This window comes from Daktulosphaira vitifoliae, unplaced genomic scaffold, assembly GCF_025091365.1.
Source record: "Daktulosphaira vitifoliae isolate Bord-2020 unplaced genomic scaffold, ASM2509136v1 Scaffold_1, whole genome shotgun sequence".
Lineage (NCBI taxonomy): Eukaryota > Metazoa > Arthropoda > Insecta > Hemiptera > Phylloxeridae > Daktulosphaira > Daktulosphaira vitifoliae.
Genome location: NW_026099572.1, coordinates 73,279,679 through 73,299,591, shown reverse-complemented (window position 1 = coordinate 73,299,591; position 19,913 = coordinate 73,279,679). Strand labels below are relative to the sequence as shown.

General features: G+C 24.8%; 2 protein-coding genes across 8 annotated transcripts in view; one reads left to right on the top strand and one right to left on the bottom strand.

Moving 5' to 3' along the window:
• The window catches only part of LOC126894522 (carbonic anhydrase-related protein 10), a 66,787-nt gene extending 54,691 nt beyond the window's left edge, over window positions 1-12,096 (bottom strand). For 4 of the 6 annotated variants that reach the window (XM_050665589.1, XM_050665590.1, XM_050665591.1 and 1 more), the window contains exons 1-3: window positions 11,808-12,096; window positions 11,019-11,085; window positions 10,688-10,765 (exon numbers count right to left, since the gene is read on the bottom strand). In XM_050665589.1, the coding sequence (XP_050521546.1) occupies window positions 10,688-10,757 (70 nt within the window). In that variant the 5' untranslated portion in view covers window positions 10,758-10,765; window positions 11,019-11,085; window positions 11,808-12,096. The remainder of the gene's footprint in view (window positions 1-10,687; window positions 10,766-11,018; window positions 11,086-11,807) is intronic. The other 2 variants (XM_050665593.1, XM_050665594.1) reach the window with 2 other exon arrangements.
• The window catches only part of LOC126894519 (V-type proton ATPase catalytic subunit A), a 256,069-nt gene that overhangs the window by 181,771 nt on the left and 54,385 nt on the right, over window positions 1-19,913 (top strand). The window lies entirely within an intron of this gene.

Sequence of the window (19,913 nt, the reverse complement as noted above, 5' to 3'; positions counted from 1 at the left end):
AGCAGAGAATGTGCTAGTGTAGGAAAAATTGTTACACGAATGCAATAAGTGTCTGCAATTTTCAATATTGCTTTGACAGTACAATAACTTAACAGTAAACGCTAAAATTAGAATGTTCTTTAAAAATAAACGCATAAAAAGTCATATTTTTAGAAAATGAATCATAAATTATTCTTACCATCTACATAATAAATTACAAACATTCAGTTAGTTAAATTTAAGTTTACAGTTCCCTAACGGATGCCTCTCAATAGAAGTCTTTTTTGGGTAACAGGAATATTTTCCATTACTTTTATATAGAAAAACCTTCAAGTAGCCAATACCTTTTTTGTCTAAATTTTAATAAATAATAATAGCAAAACGTGATCTCACTAATATAACCAGAAAAAACTTATTTGTCAAATTACAAACCCCATATAGAATAAAATAACGTCAAATAATGACTATTATGACGAAAAAACAATATCTTAACTACCAATGTTTAGTGTTAGTTTGTATCGGTTATAGATACAATAAATTCATCGACATTAAAACGAAAACGATTATTGCTCGTTGGAAATAATTTAATTTTAGAAATTTATCAAAATAACGGAAATTTAGGATTTCACGTACTTACGAAAAAGTTTCAAGTTGAAAATACACAAATCATGAATATTGTTTCAAATAAAGAAGAAATTTATAAAAAATAGGTTGAAAATTGAAATGGCGAACATAGATCAACAAAATTAATTAAATGTGAAAACAGCACAATTGATGCTTTTGTTATAGATTAACAAATTCCGGTAGAAAAATTGTCTGTATCACTAGTCCCAAAATTAATGATACTGATAAAGGCCAAACAGATCGCTGAAGTTCATAAACAGAGTGAGACGTCTTCAATATTGACGAAAATCCATTTTTTTTCAAGTTCTACCTAATAAAACAATGACATTTAAAATTAAACGTGCAGTGGAAGGAAAGTTTTGGAAAAACGTTTAACTCTGATTTTGTACTGTAACTTGATAAGCGAGTTAGAATGCACTCTTATTATTGGTAAAGTTAAACGTTCCGCGAGCTATCAAATAACTAGGAATGAATAAATTTCCCGTTGACTGTTATTGTTATGAAAAGTTTGGATGATTAAAATTAGATTGTAAAAATGATGATTATAAAAGAATATAACTACTTTTTGTAGAAAACGCAGTTATTCATCCGCATCTTACTCTGTGAAATATCGATCTGATCTATTTCTTTCCTACTCCTATCATGACATCTCATTGTCAACATATCTAACAGTAAATAATCCAACAATTTAAGAAACTTTATCATAAACAACTGCTACAAAAATCTATTACTGATTTAGATGCTGGATAATCTAGTGTCATTAATATACTGGAAGCAGTACATCAGATGACTTTATTCTAATCCACGTCAAACCCAAAACAGTAAAAATTAATTTTTGCAGTGCAATTTTAGTCGGCATGTCTTTAGCGGTGAATCATCATAATATACAAAGAGAACAATCTATAATAAATAAAGAACTAGTTTTTGAATTACATATTAAATAAGGATTGAAGACACAAAAACTTTTTACTGAATGTCATTTTTTATAAATGTAATTATAAAAACTTTTTATGTAATATATTTAGTCGTATGATGAACAGTTCATAAAATATAAACATTTTCTAAAAGATAAAAATTTTTGTATCAAAATAACTATTTTTTATTATTTTTATTTTTACAACAAAATACTTAAATTTTATTAAAATTTTTAAAATTATTATTTGAAGAAATAATTTTTTTTATGATAAAATAATTTTGGATAATGAAAAGGTCGAATTAGAAAAATAAAACTTATTTTATACAATACGATACAGTTTTTGTATTATTTCTATTTTCCTTATAACTGTTGTTTGCTATAGACAAAACTAATCATTTGATTTCAACAATTCTTCAACTATAACTTTAGCAAATGAACTTACTTGGGAATAATTCAGGATTAGTACAGTTATATGCAAACTGAACTGACGAATTTTTTTAACACCGAAAAAAATTTATATAAATAAATTGTATTTTAATATGTAAAATTTAAATTAATTACATTATTTATATATTATTTATATGTATTATTAAAATATTATAATATACATTTATTGTATTTTTCATTGACATTTGCCTTTTGTGAATTTCAAATATTTAACCCCTTTGAATAGTGGATACATCCGAATGACATAAATTAATGTCTGCGTATCAGAGGTTTTACTGTAGTATTTTTTTTTTTAATTTTTAGTAGAATATTTATTTAAATAATAAGGTTTTTTAAGTAAAAATTCATATGTACACATTAAATTAATGTATACATATTTTTAATGTTTATTAATTAATGTATTAAATTTTTGCTTTAAAAAAAAATAATATATTGTTCAAAGTTTAACAGAATTGATTTTATTAAAAAATCAAATATCTTTTGGGAGTAATAAAAAGAAGGTTAAGAAAATCTTGATCCATTTATATAAATCGTTATTACCCCATTATTAAAGGAAAAGTCTAAACTGTGGTTCAAGCTTACTTAATGACGTAAAATACATTTTATTTTATCTTTTGAAATTATCAAAAGATAAAACATTTATAATCATTAGACAGTTTTTATATTCTGTATTTGTTTTTAAAATAATGATGTACCAGACTTCAAAATAATAGAAAATAAAAAGTCACACACACAGTACACAAAATGGTTTTCACAGCTTTTAGACAAAAACTTTATGTATCTTAAGAATGCATGAAATTAATACATTCAAACACAGGAAAATTGTATACACTTTTATTTTTAATTGAATTTATTACTGGTTAGTAATTAAATATGTATAAATAGTATTTGAAATAAAACTTAATTGTTATTTGTTTCAACATTAAACACAATGAATTACTCAAAAAGAAAAAAATTTAAAAACAGCATGATTTTCTATGGAGATGACGATATTCAATTTCATATCTTTAATCGATTTCAACTACTTTAACACTGAATAATCACAAATACTTTTTGTTTTAAACAATATTTATTAAAAATATAAAAATTCTTATAAAAATATATAAACATTTTGTAGTATATTATGAAATATTATTTTATATTAATTAGTAATCTATAGATCGAATGTATATTCAAAGACATTGAATAAACCATATTATTCAACTTACTAAACATAATCAAATTATGGACAAGGTTCATATATGTTAGTACATGTATTGATGTAAGCCATATTATCGTTACTCAACAAATGTTTTCGGCTGTAACAAGGGAGCAATTTATCGACTGAATAACTTTGTTCAAAACATACTTTGTTCCACATAACGATAAGCACCGTCCAAAATGTCGACATTTGATGTAACACAAAATTGAGACAATTTTATTATTATATTCATTTGTTTTTAAATAAATCCCATTGTCTATATATTATCCTTTAGCAGATGACTTTTTATTTCCCATTATGGTATCACTTCTCCATAAATTTTTAAAATACTTTTTAAATTGTAGCCATGATGTCGTTTGTGAAATTTGTTCAGGAAAAACTCTACAATTCATCACATTATTAGAAATGCTGGATGATACACCATTATATTTTTGGTTTTTCATGAAGTCTTAATTACCGTTACTAATAATTAACTGAGATGACTTATTCCTGATCCTATGTTAGCTGCTATACTTGTCGGGTAACTCGCACATATCTCAAAGCTAAATATTTTATTAGGATATTTAATATCAATCTTTAAGTTAGATTTTGCCTCATTTGTATAACATTTAACCTTACCAACCATTTTATAGGTATTTCCACTTCAAATGTAATATTAAGGATATTCATAAATATTTGTTTGGTGTTGGGTGGTGAAATATTTTTCTTAATCCCATCTACAGTTCTTTTCATCAATTATATTCCAACTTCATGTTTGTTATTTGATCTGGTTAAGGACAACTCTTTGGAACTTTTTTCAAACTCCATAAGCAATGAATTCATAAAAACAGTTTTTTTTTTAAGATTTACAGTAAAAATATTCAAGAATCGTCTCATAAAAATGGTAGAACACAAATAATGATAAATATTATGTGATTTATAATCATGAACCATTTAATAACTATTAGCAAAATATCGCTCAAAATTTGTAGTTTATTTCGAAACTTTAAAAAAATATTACTACATCAACTTTTTTTAAACGATCAAAACTTTACAACTTAATTATACAAAGTTACTAAATTATTAAGTTTATTCAATTTACTATACGTTTAAAAAACTTATCAATTATGTAATGAACTTGTTTTATTTAAGAATTTAACATTAAAATTTTAATAATTAAATTATTTAGTTCATTAATAAAAAAGTATGAATGTTTTTTATGTTTAAAAAAAGTATAGATGTAATTATATCTTTAAAATTTCACATAACAATTTAAGATAAAATTTAATATTGCCTAATAAATTCTAAGTTCCTACATGGCAATATCAAGATAAATGCAACATCCAAATACAGTAAATTGATTGACGAGCCCTTATATCTATAGCGAGCTATTTAGATAGATATGAGACTATTTCTTCATCCTTTAACATGACGTTGATTGACAGCGATTTACTTACCTACATTTTATCCAAAGTAAAAAATGGGAAACTTCTTATTACTATTATTTTTATAGGAAGTATTTTTCGTTCACTTGTCAAGGCAAAAAAAATATCAGTTGATTGATCGTTTTGAAGGCGTAACCTAAGAAATCTCAAACATCATTATCCGCTAATTACACAAAAATATGTCTTCTGACATCTTTGCGGATATACCTCAAGTGCAAGGTAGACTCTTCATAACTATTAAAATCTAGGAAACTTTTATAGGTTGTAGATTTACTATCATTTTAGAGATATTTCCATTTATAAAAGTCGTTTTTCAACCAGACGATTGGCGTACGTCATTAAAACTGACGGTAAGACAATCGATCAAAGTCTATTTACGGGAACTTCTTATAATATAAACACACTTCTGCTGAAAAACAACAGATTAATTCACTTCATTCTTAATACTTTCGGCACTTATAAAATAACAAAGTCTATTTTAATTATATCTCCTTTGTGCAGTTGTAAAATCAACCGATCATTAATTTTCGAGAGAAAAAAACAGAACGATTTTACTTGATTACGATATTATTTAATAAATTAATTTTCAATTAGTCTAAATGACATGTTTTTGGAAACAATTGTCTTTTTTTTTAAATATTAACAGTGCAAAAAATATATAATAAAACTAAATAGTTATGTGTTTTATTACTGTTAAACGACAAATATTTGGTTAGACGAATCCGGTAAGTTCTTATACTTACCTGTTATAGCATACTTAAGCGAGAAAACGTTTTACCGGCCAGAATGTGATAATTTTCGGTTTGTGGAGAAAGGGCCAAGAGTTAAGAGGAGGGAAGTAAAAAGTTGCGTTTAGGTCGGGAATCGCTATTTAAAAGGTTGAGCATTTTAACCGGAACTCGTGGTTTTGGGGCTGTGTTCTCTTATCTAAGCCATGAATGAATAATGATAGCCTTAAACCGGAACAGACGTACAAAACACAACGAGTTTTTTTTACTGAATTATACCTCCAACCAACGAAATCAATGTGTCTCCAATATTCACAAAAGCCAGATAAGAATAGTACAAACCAACATTAATTTTATTAAATATACTAGGTAGTGTGGTGTTTTTAGCAAACAGTCCACTCAGTCTGTTTTAGTTTTTAAATATTTATACTTGCTCAATGGCCATACATAATAATACAGTATAGTGAAAAGGTTTGAGTGAAACTATCGAAAATTACTGGGTGATATCATTAAAATTGGATACTCTCGTTCTTATTGTTTAACATTTTATTTAAAGAGCACGATTTGTTTCTTTTTCAAATAATCATACCTAAATATATATATATATATTTTTAAAGCTCAAATTAGCGTGAATGTTTTATAAGTTTCTTTTTAAACAACGTAAACATATCTGAACTGTTGTAAAGTCACATTCATTAAGGGTCACAAAAATGTTACTCCACCAATTACAATATCAAACTTGTAATAAATTATATAGTGGTATATAATTAATTAACTCATTCTGTTATTTCCTTTGAACTTAACCAAATCGATTAAATTCATTATGTCTCTACTTTAAATACATACATCAAAATATTGCTATTCTTTTTTTTATATTTTGTTGATTGAATTATTGTTACACTAAATTGTTATTCTTTGCCAATATGTTCAAATAGTGTTTAACAAAATGTTATTTCTTAAGGATTAAAAGTTTATTGACAGGTACTATGCTTAAAAAGTAACTAATTTTTAACGCAAGTCATAAAAAACTTGAATTATATCTTGTACTACCAAAGTTTTTAAATCAATTTATCATAATATTGTACAATTTAATGGTTTTTGTGAATAATTCAGTACATAAGTTATGTAAGAAAATTAATTAAAATTTATTCTAAATATACTTAAAATAAATTTTTGTTTCCCTTATTTTACTAAAAAGTCATATCTTATTATATAATAGAATTTTATAAAAAAACCTTATTTAAATTAATTTTATACAACTTAAAAAATTGAGTATTCAGATAAAAGTCAATGAAGGTTTATAAAAAAAGCTATATTCTAATGCTAATATTATTAAATTATTAATTATTATTAAAGTCATTTTACCTTTGGAAATGGTGTAATATTAGTGCGTCTGTGTTCAAATATTAAATACTAACAACTTCACTGTTCATTGTGATACTATGGCTAAGATATAGAGTACTTAACGAGTTTAATGAAGTGGACTCGAAAAAGAAAATTGCTGGTTAAAAGTGTTTACCGTGATTAGAGTGCATCCATCAAACTGACGCTTTCCTGATATCGAACTTGTCTGATGGCCTTTGCCGTATAAAAGTTTTTCGATTCCCTGCGACTTTTACAGATGAGTTAACCAGAATGGGAAACTTCGATAGATATTAATGCGGCCCAGAGCGTGGGAAGTGGTGTAAAAATGCTTAGAGAATTGGTATAAACTCTTAAATCCTACTTAATCGTCAAGTATTCACCTAAACTATGGCAACAACAATGCGCGTCTAATTAAAAGAGCCAAAGAATGCCGCAAGTCAGTGGGCTTAGAAAATAAAATGGGATCAATTTTTATTGCTCCAACTGTTGAAGTGTATTTTTATAATTACTTTTAAAATTAACAAAATTATTTTCAAACTTTTCTTAGCTAATATAACATTTGTTTTACAATGTAAAACTGAAGCAATTAAATAGAAAAAGTTTTTTTTTTATCATTACAAGACAAGGAAGTGGTTCAAGCCATTTTGTAAAAGACTATAAAATACTAAGTCCGAAATAATTTATAAATTCTTAAAACTAATTTGTACTACTATAAAATAAAACTTTGTAATATTACAGTTTACCAAATTATCGTAAATACTATTGTTTACAATTGTATTGTTTACAATATCGAAATCAATTAAAAACTTACTAATTTGCGTGTTTCATAACACTTATAACATTAAATATTTTAAAATTACAAAAACTTATACAACTAGTTTGTAATAACTGAACAATCCATGCCAATCCACGTAGAAGTTAAACAGAAATACAAGGAGCCTAGCCTCCTTAGTTAACTTATTAACTTCCCGAAAATTAAAAAAAAAAATAATGATATCTGACAGTGATTAAAATCACTATCAAAAAAAAGCACTTCGATGCAAATCTTTAGATAGTGTTACATTTTAAAAAATTGGTGTATTATTCCAAAAGCTACATGATCTGCTATTTCCTTATTTATATCCTGATTAAGATAAAGTATGTCGAATGAAAAAGGGATTATTAAAAAATATTATTTCTCATAAAAAAATTGTGTTGATCCATACACTTTTCAATAAGTTATAGCATTATAAAGTTAAAAAAATATAAAATATAAAATCGAGAATTTTCACACAAAAATAGCATTCGGTAGCCATTTTTACTACGAAGTCCAAAGGTCAAATTTTTTTTTCCCATAATAAAGTAAATTAAATTAACTTTAATTTAAGATATATATAAAAGTATCAGACCTTCCGGAACATTTTCAAAAATTAAGTGTAAAAGTAAATTTTTTGTGAAAAAGTTGTCATTTTAAATCCCCCCCTGTGGGCAGATAAAGGGTCATATTTATAAAAAAAATATATCAAATGATAAGTAAAGACATCAAGCATCTATAAAAAAAAAAATTCAATTGATATGTTCATTTTTGAAAAAGTTTTGGCAGTTTTTAGTAAAAAATATTGAAAAAATTAGCGATTTTTAAATTTGTAATTTTTTTGGAGGTTTCCCTCATTTACGGGGAACGAGGGAGATTTTTTCAATTTTTGAGGGTACTGTCTTCGACTAGACACAATTTGTGATCTTTTGACGTATCGTTGAAAGAAATCCGTTCGGTGAGAGCTGAGAAAAAGTGGTAACAGATACAAAAAAAAAAACACAGCATAGTAAAACCAATACCTTCTCAGCTTCGCATCGAAGCTAATATGTATGTTGTCATATAATAAATTATATGTATAGTGTTTTTCAGTGTAGGGAGAATATACAGTTGGCACCCTCAAAATGTTATTCTAATAGGTACCAATAGGCCTTGCAGGGAATAGAAATTTTTTTTTGGTAATTATATGTATTAATTATAAGATAAAGTATCTCTATAAATTTAACAAATAAAAACCAAACCTACGTGTCATTATTCTAAAGTTAATGTTGTTAATTCTTCCATTAATAATATAATTTAATACAAATATATATATATTTTTATTTAAAAGGTACAAATAAATTGTATTTCACAAAATTTTATAATATACAACGATTATGAAAATTGCTCTAACCAAAAGTCAGTGGGGAGATTTCCTTTTAATTTGTTGTGAACGCCCTTGAACCAAGAATGTATTAAGATGAATACAATAATAATTTTATTGTTTCATGATAATACCTTTGTGCTCTTGTTGATCATATGGAGTATTGTGAATATGATTTTAATGGCATTGTTAAATGTTAACTTTAAGGTAAATACACATTTTGAAGTATAATAAATGTTGACAAATGGTTGAGAGGCTAAGACACAGTATATTGTTTATATTTTTAAATCTATTTGGGTTGGACTAAATGCCACAAACGAAAATTCCTTTGAATAAAATCAACTATAACGAATTAAACGGAATCAGAAGTATACAAAATGACAACACTCAGCTAAAAATATTTGATAACCTTCTATAAACTATTTCCACGTGGTAACATGATAGCTCACTATATTCGTATGAATAACATCCTTACTGAAGACCTGAGTTCCAGGAATTCAGATCAAAACCGTGGGGTACCATCAACAAATTTAAACTGTTTCATCGTATTATCTCAGTAAATATGAACTTCAATAATATTCGATCAAAGCAAGAAAAAGTTATTTCAGTGCAACTGATACACGTTACTCGATATAACCATTAATTTTGACAAATTTCTATGTTTATTTTAAGCTATGTGTTATTGGATAGTATTGAACTTGTAGTTTTATATTTAACAAAACTACAAGATGAGAAAAATGTTCATATTTAATACTGAAATTTTATATTTAATAATATTTTATGAAGTTGGGAATTTCAAATATATGTACTAGAAACTTTCAAAATAAATTTTAGAAAGTCGGGATCGTTTCAACACTAATTTTAACTCCAATAATAAGCTTTTTTTAAGCTATACGTGTATTGTTATGTTATATATCTATCTTTAAATATAATTCCAACAAATAATGTTCAGAAGGGTTAAGTTAAATCTCAAGAGATAGGTTGTTAAGACTGACTGGACAGAAACTAGCACGTTTAAAATAGTAATTTCTAATACAATAAAGTTAGGATATCCATAGGGATTTTCCCATCACGATCGGATTCAAAAGGAATAATTTATCAAATTACAACCTAAACAATACATTCTTAAATGTTTGATTAACATTAATGATTATAACTTTTCACTTTAAAAGAAAAAAGATCATAAAAAAAATACTCAAAACATTAGACCTACATTTTAATCATAAAACAATGTTGGTTTGGCATTTTAATTACTTCAAATGTATTTAACACGTTATTCAACGTTATTAATCTTAACGACATCCTTATTAATTCGAATAAAAATTAACAATAAAAATTATTGGATTTAGCACGCATTTAAATATATAGAGATTATTTCAAAAATACATAGACAACCAATTTTTTACTGAGAGCAAACAACATGATACTTAACAAACAATAAGTAAAATTTATGCAATATATGTAAATATATATACATTCCATATTCAAAAATACAATATTTTTAAACAATCATTATTTATAATAAATAATTTACATGTAATTTTTGATATTTACTATTCCATTTAAACTTGAATTTACTATAATAATATTCACTAATGTAGTGAATTCAAATTGAAATCAAATTTCTCATCATATTGTTACGTGAAATTTAAATTGCTTTTTCATTATACATAATTTAACATATTTTGTATCCAATTTTATAATAAGATTAATTAAGTATTTTTTTTAATGGTACCAATTATAAGTCAAATTCATTTTATAAGGACACCTTAATATGTTAAAATCTAAAAAAACTGTTTTATGTATAATTTTTGTTTATATATTTCAATAAATTTTTTTTTACTTACCTAAGTTTCCAACTGCCAATATTAATGTAATATTAATTACAAGCATTTTGAACGGTTTAGCTGACATCATAAAATAAACTAAAAACATAAAAATGGATTTTCGTTGATTATTAAATAATGTTAATATTACCAATTTATATAAGTAAAAATAAAAAAATATTTGTGAACTTAAATTTATCTTAATTACTACCAAATTTTATAAAACGAATAACAAATAAAATACATAGTCCATAAAAAGATATTGGAAATAGATATGGATAATTTAAAAATTATTATATTAATTAAAAATTTATCCATCAAATTAAAAACCATAATTTTTAAATATTCCTACCTTAGCGTCTTTTTCTACTACTTTGTAGTAGCCAATAACACTTCCAATGCACACACTTTTATTATTTCTAAATTTCAGCAAATACATCAAATGAAATGTAACTTAATTTATAAAGAATACTGACAGCATTTCTTAGTTTAATTAATTTAGTGTATGGTTTCTTTAATTTATAGTTTATTACTTTAATTTTTATACTTTTTAGGTTTAATATATTATTTTACTGACTGGTTAGTAAAATGATTGCATTATTGTACATATATACCTTGTATATGTGTAACTAAATTACCTCAAAATCGTCGAGTTGACTTACTTTATTAATAAAATATATTGAAACTATAATTTTTTTAATATTCTATTAGTATTACGTTTGTCGATAAGAATATTTCTCACATACTCATTAGGTAAAAACGAAACAAATCACGTAAAACGTAGTTCCGTGAAAAATTAGGAGATTATATTCAATTAATATCACAATTTTCTTATTTATTACTATTTCCCAATAACTACAAGTATTGCAACGAAACTATTATTTTTATTCCATAATAAAAATTCACTAAATTCAGTGAATTCTTAGAAATTCTTGAAAAATATAATTTAGTATTCATTCGTTGGGTAATTTATTGTATGAGATTAGTTTCAATGCTAGTGATAACCTTTTTATGTTAGAATTTTTTTAATGATGATATTTTTTATTTTCTTTAAAAGCAAAATTTTTTTAACGATAGAAAGACTTTTCTTTATTATTCCCGTTAATGGAATTCTTTTACAGAGCGTATCTATACAACATACCTGTTATTACTAGTTTTCTTATCTTAAGATGTCCATTTAATTTCTAAGTTAAACATTTTTTTATTAAATTCTTATATTTATTGCATACATTTATTATTACATTCAATCTTTTTTATGTTTATATTTATTTACAATTCTTCACGCTCTCAAAAAATATTATGTAACAAAATATCCGTGTTAATTATTTTAATTCTTAATGATTACTGTGATATATTTAGAAAATTTTGTTTCGGAAGAAATTCCGAAAGTTAAAAAACACAGGGAACGCGATACAGTCTCGGTCTGTAGATTCGGATATTACTGACCAACGTGCTAACAACGTGATTGCTATTTTATATTTACCGCGCAGGACTACGACTACAATTTTATACGCCCACATCCCTTTTGCACATACGCCGTACTGTTACAAGAGATTGTTCACATTTTTTTTTCCAGCCACTCTTTTACATGCTCTTAAGTAAAAAAAAAATTGTATTAACTTTTCTATTTTTATTATATATATACATATTTGAAAATCCAATAAAAACACCCTTCAGACACAACCCGTTATTCAAAAATAAGTAAAGATTTAAAGCTTAAAAACCAAATTAAATTTTAAAAAGTAGAAAGTTTATTTGAAACCCTCGTAAAAAATCGTTGGTTATATTTTAAATTCATTATCAATTACAAACTCTCTAAAACTGTGAAGGTTTCCTAAAATATAATTTAAAACCCATTTTTTTACAATCATAGATGCACTAGAATACAATTTTTGAGGGTGCTTGTATTTTCTACCCAGCTTAAAAAATAATTTTAAGGCTGGGGTACATCCTCCTACCACTTGTTGAAACACTGCATAAAATTATTCTTTTATCATGAAGACAAAATTATTTTAATTTTCTTTGTGACTATATCGTTTGTCAGTATGAGCTATCATTATTAGTATCGATAATTAAATAATTAATCAAAGTATTAATTGTGGCAATAAGATAATGCTCAGTTAAATTTTTCTAGTCTTTTAAAATTTTATCGTAGATAAATTTAATGGTTTGAATGATTTTATTAGCATCTGTTTTATAAAAATATGAAGAGTGCAATATAAAATTCTATTATGTTATTATTAACATTATAACTAGAATTCTTTAAATAACTTAGACTCAAACTAAAGAATACAAAACTCTACATCGTGTTTTGTACTCATTTACGCAATAATAATATATTTAATTTTCTATTTTTAAATAAATTATTATTTCATAATAAAACTTTTACATCAATTTAAACATTCAATTTGAAAGTTTACGAAACCATATTTTAATTTATCTGGTTAAATCGTTAAGTAATATGTAAATTTTAATGTTTTTTAATATTTTTTAATATTATATTTAAAAAAAAAATAATTAATAGTATTAATAATAACAATATTTTATTTCATACAACAACATATTAACAATTATTTTTTAAAGTAAAATATAGTTTATTCTATGATAAAAGTGTACAATAAATCTATATTAATAAATTTATTTCCTAACGACATTAAAATATTTGATGGCAAATAAAGCATACATTTTTTAGTTATGTTTAGTAAATAGAATAAAAATTTATTTCTGGAGTTCAACTGCATTATTTAATAATTTGTATGGAAATGTTCAATATTTTTTATTTATCATGTAAAGACGCAGCAGAAAAGAAACCACATAAATTTTTGTAGTCATTACATTACTAGGTTACTTCTAAATAGAGATAAAAAATTTGGTTTAAAAGTGTTTTATGATAAATAATTTTGTCGATTAAAAATTTTCCGTGTAACAAAAACACACATTTACATAATTGTTAAAATCCATTCATTCTATTCACCAAATCGTTGACCGCTCATATCTTTGGTGCAATCTTTTAATGGGTGCCAATGATGGCGCAAACTTCTGCGAGGCCCTGGGAAAAATACATTACAACTTATGCAGATATAATTCTAAGCCACAGGGCCTGGGGCAACTGCTCCTACTGCCCCCCCACACCATCCCTGATGAATGCAATACAGATTTAGTATCAAATTTTATGAAATCATAAACTTGAAAAAATACTTATTTTATAAGTTTATTCAATTTTTCTTTAAAAGTTGGTATCTGCAATGCCGTTTTTAGTTTAAACGTCTATATACTTTTAAAATTACTTATTATATAACTGAGTACAGACTCTTTCTATTATTTTTTTATATCTCTTATGCTTATCCAGACAAATTTATATTATAATTTTATTCCATTCTTTAATCTGTGCGCTGCGTCATCCGACCAAAATGAGACTGGGATTTGACTTTTATTGTTTTTTACCCGCTTGAAATGATAAAAATATACGAAACCGTCTTAATACCGCCCATCATCATGATTTCTCGGCTGAATTTAATAATGATAATCTAATGAGTAGAAGAAGTCATTTTATAGCCGTATTTTTTGTCGACGCAGACATACCAATAATCAAATCAAATAATTGCTCTCAGTACATTTAAATTTGTTAAGCGTATTTTATACAGGTACATTAACAACATTATATCCACACCGTGCTCTACAATGAAAAATATTTAGGGGAAATCGAGTAAAACGGTTATGTTAAATTTAGGATCAAAAATGAGTACGATATAATTTACATTAAGTATATTATCAATAAATATATTTTTTAAATATAAATATTATAAAATTAACTCAAATTTTAAATTCTCCTCTTGAAATTAATTTTATACTCAAATGTAATAAGTTAAAACAATTAAAAAAAAAAAAATTGAAAAAACCCAGAACAGGGGGTCGCGGAACAGTGGTGACATTGTATAGTTGGGTCAAGTATAATGATATCTGACAGTGATTAAAATCACTAACATAAAAAACGCTTCGATGCAAATCTTTAGATAGTGTTTAATTTTTAAAAAAATGATTGATTGTTCCAAAAGATACATGATCTGCTATTTCCTTATTTATATCTTGATTAAGATAAAGTATGTTGAATGAAAGAGAGATATAAATATTATTTCTCATAAAAAAATTGTGTTGATCCATACACTTTTCAATAAGTAGAAGCATTATAAAGTTAAAAATGTAAAATATAAAATTGAGAATTTTCACACAAAAATAGCATTCGGTAGTCATTTTCACCGTGAAGACAAAATAAAGTATATTACATTAGCTTTAATTTAAGATATATATAAAAGTGTCAGACCTTCCGGAACACTTTCAAAAGTTAAGTTGAAAAAGTTCTACTTTCTATATGCATTTTTTATATTTGAAGCCCCCCCATATATAGGGAAATAGTCTGATTTAAAAAAAAAGTATATCCAATGAAAGATGTATATAAATACTACTTCTCATGAAAAAATTGTATTGATCCATACATTTTTTAAAAAGTTATAGCACTTTAAAGTAAAAAATGTAAATTATAAAATCGAAAATTTTCACACAAAAATAGCATTCGGTAGCCGTTTTCACCATGAAGACAAGTCCAGAGGTCAAATTTTTTTTTTTCAAAATAAAGTATATTACATTAGCTTTAATTTAAGATATATATAAAAGTGTCAGACTTTCTGGAACACTTTCAAAAGTTAAGTTAAAAAAGTTGTCATTTTAAATCCCCCCTGTGGGTAGATAAAGAGACAGATTTATAAAAAAAATATACCAAATGATAGGTAAAGACAACATGCAGCTATAAAAAAAAAATTATATTGATTTGATCATTTTTAAAAATTTTATGGTAGTTTTAAGTAAAAAAAACCCAGCACAGGGGGGTCGCGGCACAGTGGTGACGTGGCATAGTTGGATCAAGTATAATGATATCTGACAGTGATTAAAATCACTATCAAAAATAAACGCTTCGATGCAAATCTTTAGATAGTGTTTAATTTTAAAAAAATTGGTGTTTTATTCCAAAAGCTACTTGATCTGCTGGTTCCTTATTAATATCTCGATTAAGATAAAGTATGTCGAATGAAAAAGGGTTTATTAAAAAATATTATTTCTCATAAAAAAATTGTGTGGATCCATAAACTTTTCAATAAGTTATAGCATTATAAAGTTAAATATAATATAAATAATAAAATCGAGAATTTTCACACGAAAATAGCATTCGGTAGCCATTTTCGCCGTGAAGACAAGTCCAGAGGTCAAATTTTTTTTTTTCAAATTAAAGTATATTACATTAGCTTTAATTTAAGATATATATAAAAGTGTCAGACCTTCCGGAACATTTTCAAAAGTTAAGTTGAAAAAGTTAATTTTTTGTGAAAAAGTTGTCATTTTAAATCCCCCCCTGTGGGCAGGTTAAGTGTCAGATTTACAAAAAAAATATACCAAATGATAAGTAAAGACATCAAGCATCTATATAAAAAAAAATTATATTGATATGTTCATTTTTGAAAAAGTTACGGCAGTTTTTAGTAAAAAAAATTGAAAAAATTTCGAAAATTAGCGATTTTTAAATTTGTAATTTTTTTGGAGGTTTCCCCCATTTACGGGGAACGAGGGAAATTTTTTCAATTTTGAAGGGTAATGTCTTCGACTAGATACCATTTGTGATCTTTTGACGTATTGTTGAAAGAAATCCGTTCGGTGAGAGCTGAGAAAAAGTGGTAACAGACACAAAAAAAAAAAACATCATAGTAAAACCAATACCTTCTCAGCTTCGCATCGAAGCTAAAAAATGTTTAAAATGTCGAAAATTAGCGTTCTTTAAATTTGTAATTTTTTTGGAGATTTCCCTAATTTATGAGAAACGAGGGAAAATTTTTCAATTTTTGATAATAATGTCTTCGACTAGATACAATTTGTGATCTTTTGACGTATCGTTGAAAGAAATCAGTTCGGTGAGAGCTGAGAAAAGTGGTAACAGACACAAAAAAATAACACATCATAGTAAAACCAATATCTTCTCAGCTTCGCATCTTTACTCAAGTATCTCGGTAATGTGAATATTATAACTGTTTTTAATTTATTTCGATAAAGTTTATCTTATTCAAATATTAAAAACCACAATACATCTCGTTTTGTTTTCTATATGCATAACAATCTCACTTTCTCATTTTCAATTAAAATAATTATTACTTGAATATTGTGTTTTTTATTAATACGAGATATCAAAAGTAAAATTTTAAATACGTTTAAACTAAAAATTCTTAAATCATTCTCATTAACAGAGAAGTACTCCCGTAACAGTTTTAACCAGGCAAATAGTACCTATTCACATTATCCGAACACATTTTTTTTTTTTTTCATAACTCATTTATAACTATAATAACAGTAAATAATATATACAAAAATCATTGGATATATAAAGCCAGCAATTGTATAATTACTTTTGTCTAAGTACTCAAAATATAATTCTATAAATTACTTTTGAAAAAACATTATATTAGATTTTTATTCTCACTATGAACATTTTCCTATGTTTATAACAATTTTAAATTAACTGAATTTGTCTGATAACAGCAGTTAAAGAATACAGAATGATATTTTAACGCATTGGCCATCACAATATTATTATTAGTGCAATAAATTATGAATATTAATTAATCTAATTTATTTGCATTTAAATAGTATTTAATTCGAAAGCGAATTTTTTTTAATTTTTATAAATTAAAAAACTTGATTAAAGTAAACCATATTGTATTTCAATACATTTTTGAGAAGTTTAATAAAAGCTACAAAAATTCAAGAGAATTAGCTTGTTTTTTTAACTTAAAAAACAAATTTTCAAAACATTAGTCAGTTGAGAATTTAATGTATGCCGAGTAAAACTAAAACTCGTTATATTAAAACAATATTGATATAATGTTAAAAATGAAAAAAATTTACAAAACAAAATAAAAAATTTCATCAAATAATGAAAATAAAGATTTTTACAGATGAATAATTCCTTATTATTTACAAAAGTAAAAAATTAATTCATCTCGTCAAAATTAAAAAAAAACATATCAATTAACATTAAATGCAAAAAGAAATGTTGAATACATTTTTTTCAAATTGATGCTTGAAGTCACTGTGTTACTTCTGAAGCGCCTATTTTTTTACCGTTTTTACAAACTGAAACTTTACTTTACATGAAATATAAAACCATTTATGTACCTGGTAATGCAGCCTTTTCTATCCTCTATAATCCTTACTTAAATATATGGAGATAAACTTGATAGAATGACCATTCTAAAAATATCTTACTTTAGAGTTTAAATCGATTTAAATTTAAAAGTAAGACATTTTTATCTCGATTCATCTACTCATATTAAATGTATTAAATCGTTTCTAATAACTATACTAAAGTTTGATTAATAGTACAAAAAATTTTCTGCCCTTTTAATGATCAACATTATATTACATTATTTAACCAACTCAAGAAATTAAAATTAAATTAAACATATTAATATGTTTAATATATAATATTATATATTTATATATAATAGGTTATATAGGTTTTAGAAATCAATATTACTGATAAAAAATTTATATATATATATATATATACATATATATGTAATACATATTATGTATATTTATTTGTATACAATCATAATTAAAAAAAGCTATTTAATGAAACTTAGCTTTATTTATTACTTTATGTTGTTTTCTCAATTTTTCCGAAGGATTGAAGAGTTAAATTTTAGAGGTCATTTCACTGTTAAAGACCATTTAGCACAGTAGTTATATATATATATTTTTTTTGTCCTTTTTTTTGTCCTATTGCAAAACCTAAGGGGTTTATAACATTTCATAAGGCCCAGCTACGTTCAGTAAACTTCAAAAACAATATAAACGATTAATGACCAAAGACTGCGTCTCACCTTAATTGCTTCGAGCAAAGATGTACTTGTTTATTGGGTCTTATATATATAAAGCAAGACAGTGTGTGAAGTGATCAAATAATTTTATCTTAACATTTTTCGTTTACTTATCCAATTGTACTCTTGTAAGTTTATTAATGATAGGTTTTTAAAGTATCTCTAACTAATTTCTATCAAACAATGTATTACGTTACGATGGTAAAACTTTAATGTGGGTATTTCTACTATTGTAATCGCCATTAATCCATTGCATTTAAAAGATTCTTAAAGTTCTTAAAAACTTTAATAAACTTTGTTTTGCTATCAATGATAAATAATTTTCTTTTATTACTCGGTAGTGTAATACTCTTAAAAAAATACAGTCGAGTAGTTTTATTAAGTAATAATAAGTCGAGAGAACTTCTAACGATTAAATGTATACCGGTTTGAATAAATCTAACCGGCAACTCATAACTCTTGATAAAATGTATATTTCAATGTTATTTTTAAAATGAATAATTTATGTATTATTAGAATACATTGATATCATATTTATTAAAATAATAAATCATTTTTTTTGTTTTTAATTTTTTTCAAAATAGCCAATTTTCAACGCTTTTGTTAGAAACATTTTTAATCACTCAATAACAGTTTTAGGACAAATACTTATAGCGTTAAAAGCATTTTAATACATAGAGTGGGTATATAGTGCAGACGGAATATGCATTGTAAATATACATCAGTATGAGCTGTACTCATCCTTGCTACATACCCACTATATGTATTAAAATGATTATAATTCAATAAGTACTTATCCTCAAATTGTTTTCGACCCCACATTTTTTAAGAAAAGCTCTAAAAAGATAATTTTGAAATTTTGAAGAAATAAACAAAAAAATTATTTTTATTTTTAAAAATTAATAAATATGCTTAAAATATACCTTAAATGCTTAAGTATGAATAAAAAATATGCTTTTAATGTAGTCTAAAAATGTGAAAATTATTTTTTAAAAATTACAATTAAATGATTATTAGGCTCATATTGGTGTATATTTATAACGCATACTCCTATTGTTATTTGACCATTAATGATTTTTCTAAGAAAAGTGCTAAAAATTGACTATTTTGAAGAAAAGAAAATTGTTAATTGTGTCAGAAAGATAATTAATTTTTTAATATATTACATTTTTTTATATAACTCTAACTGTAAAATCGTTCATGGTGATGTGTAAATGTATATAAATGTGTATAAAAGTGTATATTAAGTATATAAAATATATAACTATAAGTAAAAAAATATTTTTTTTATAAGTAATAATAATTAATTATTAAAGTATTATCTT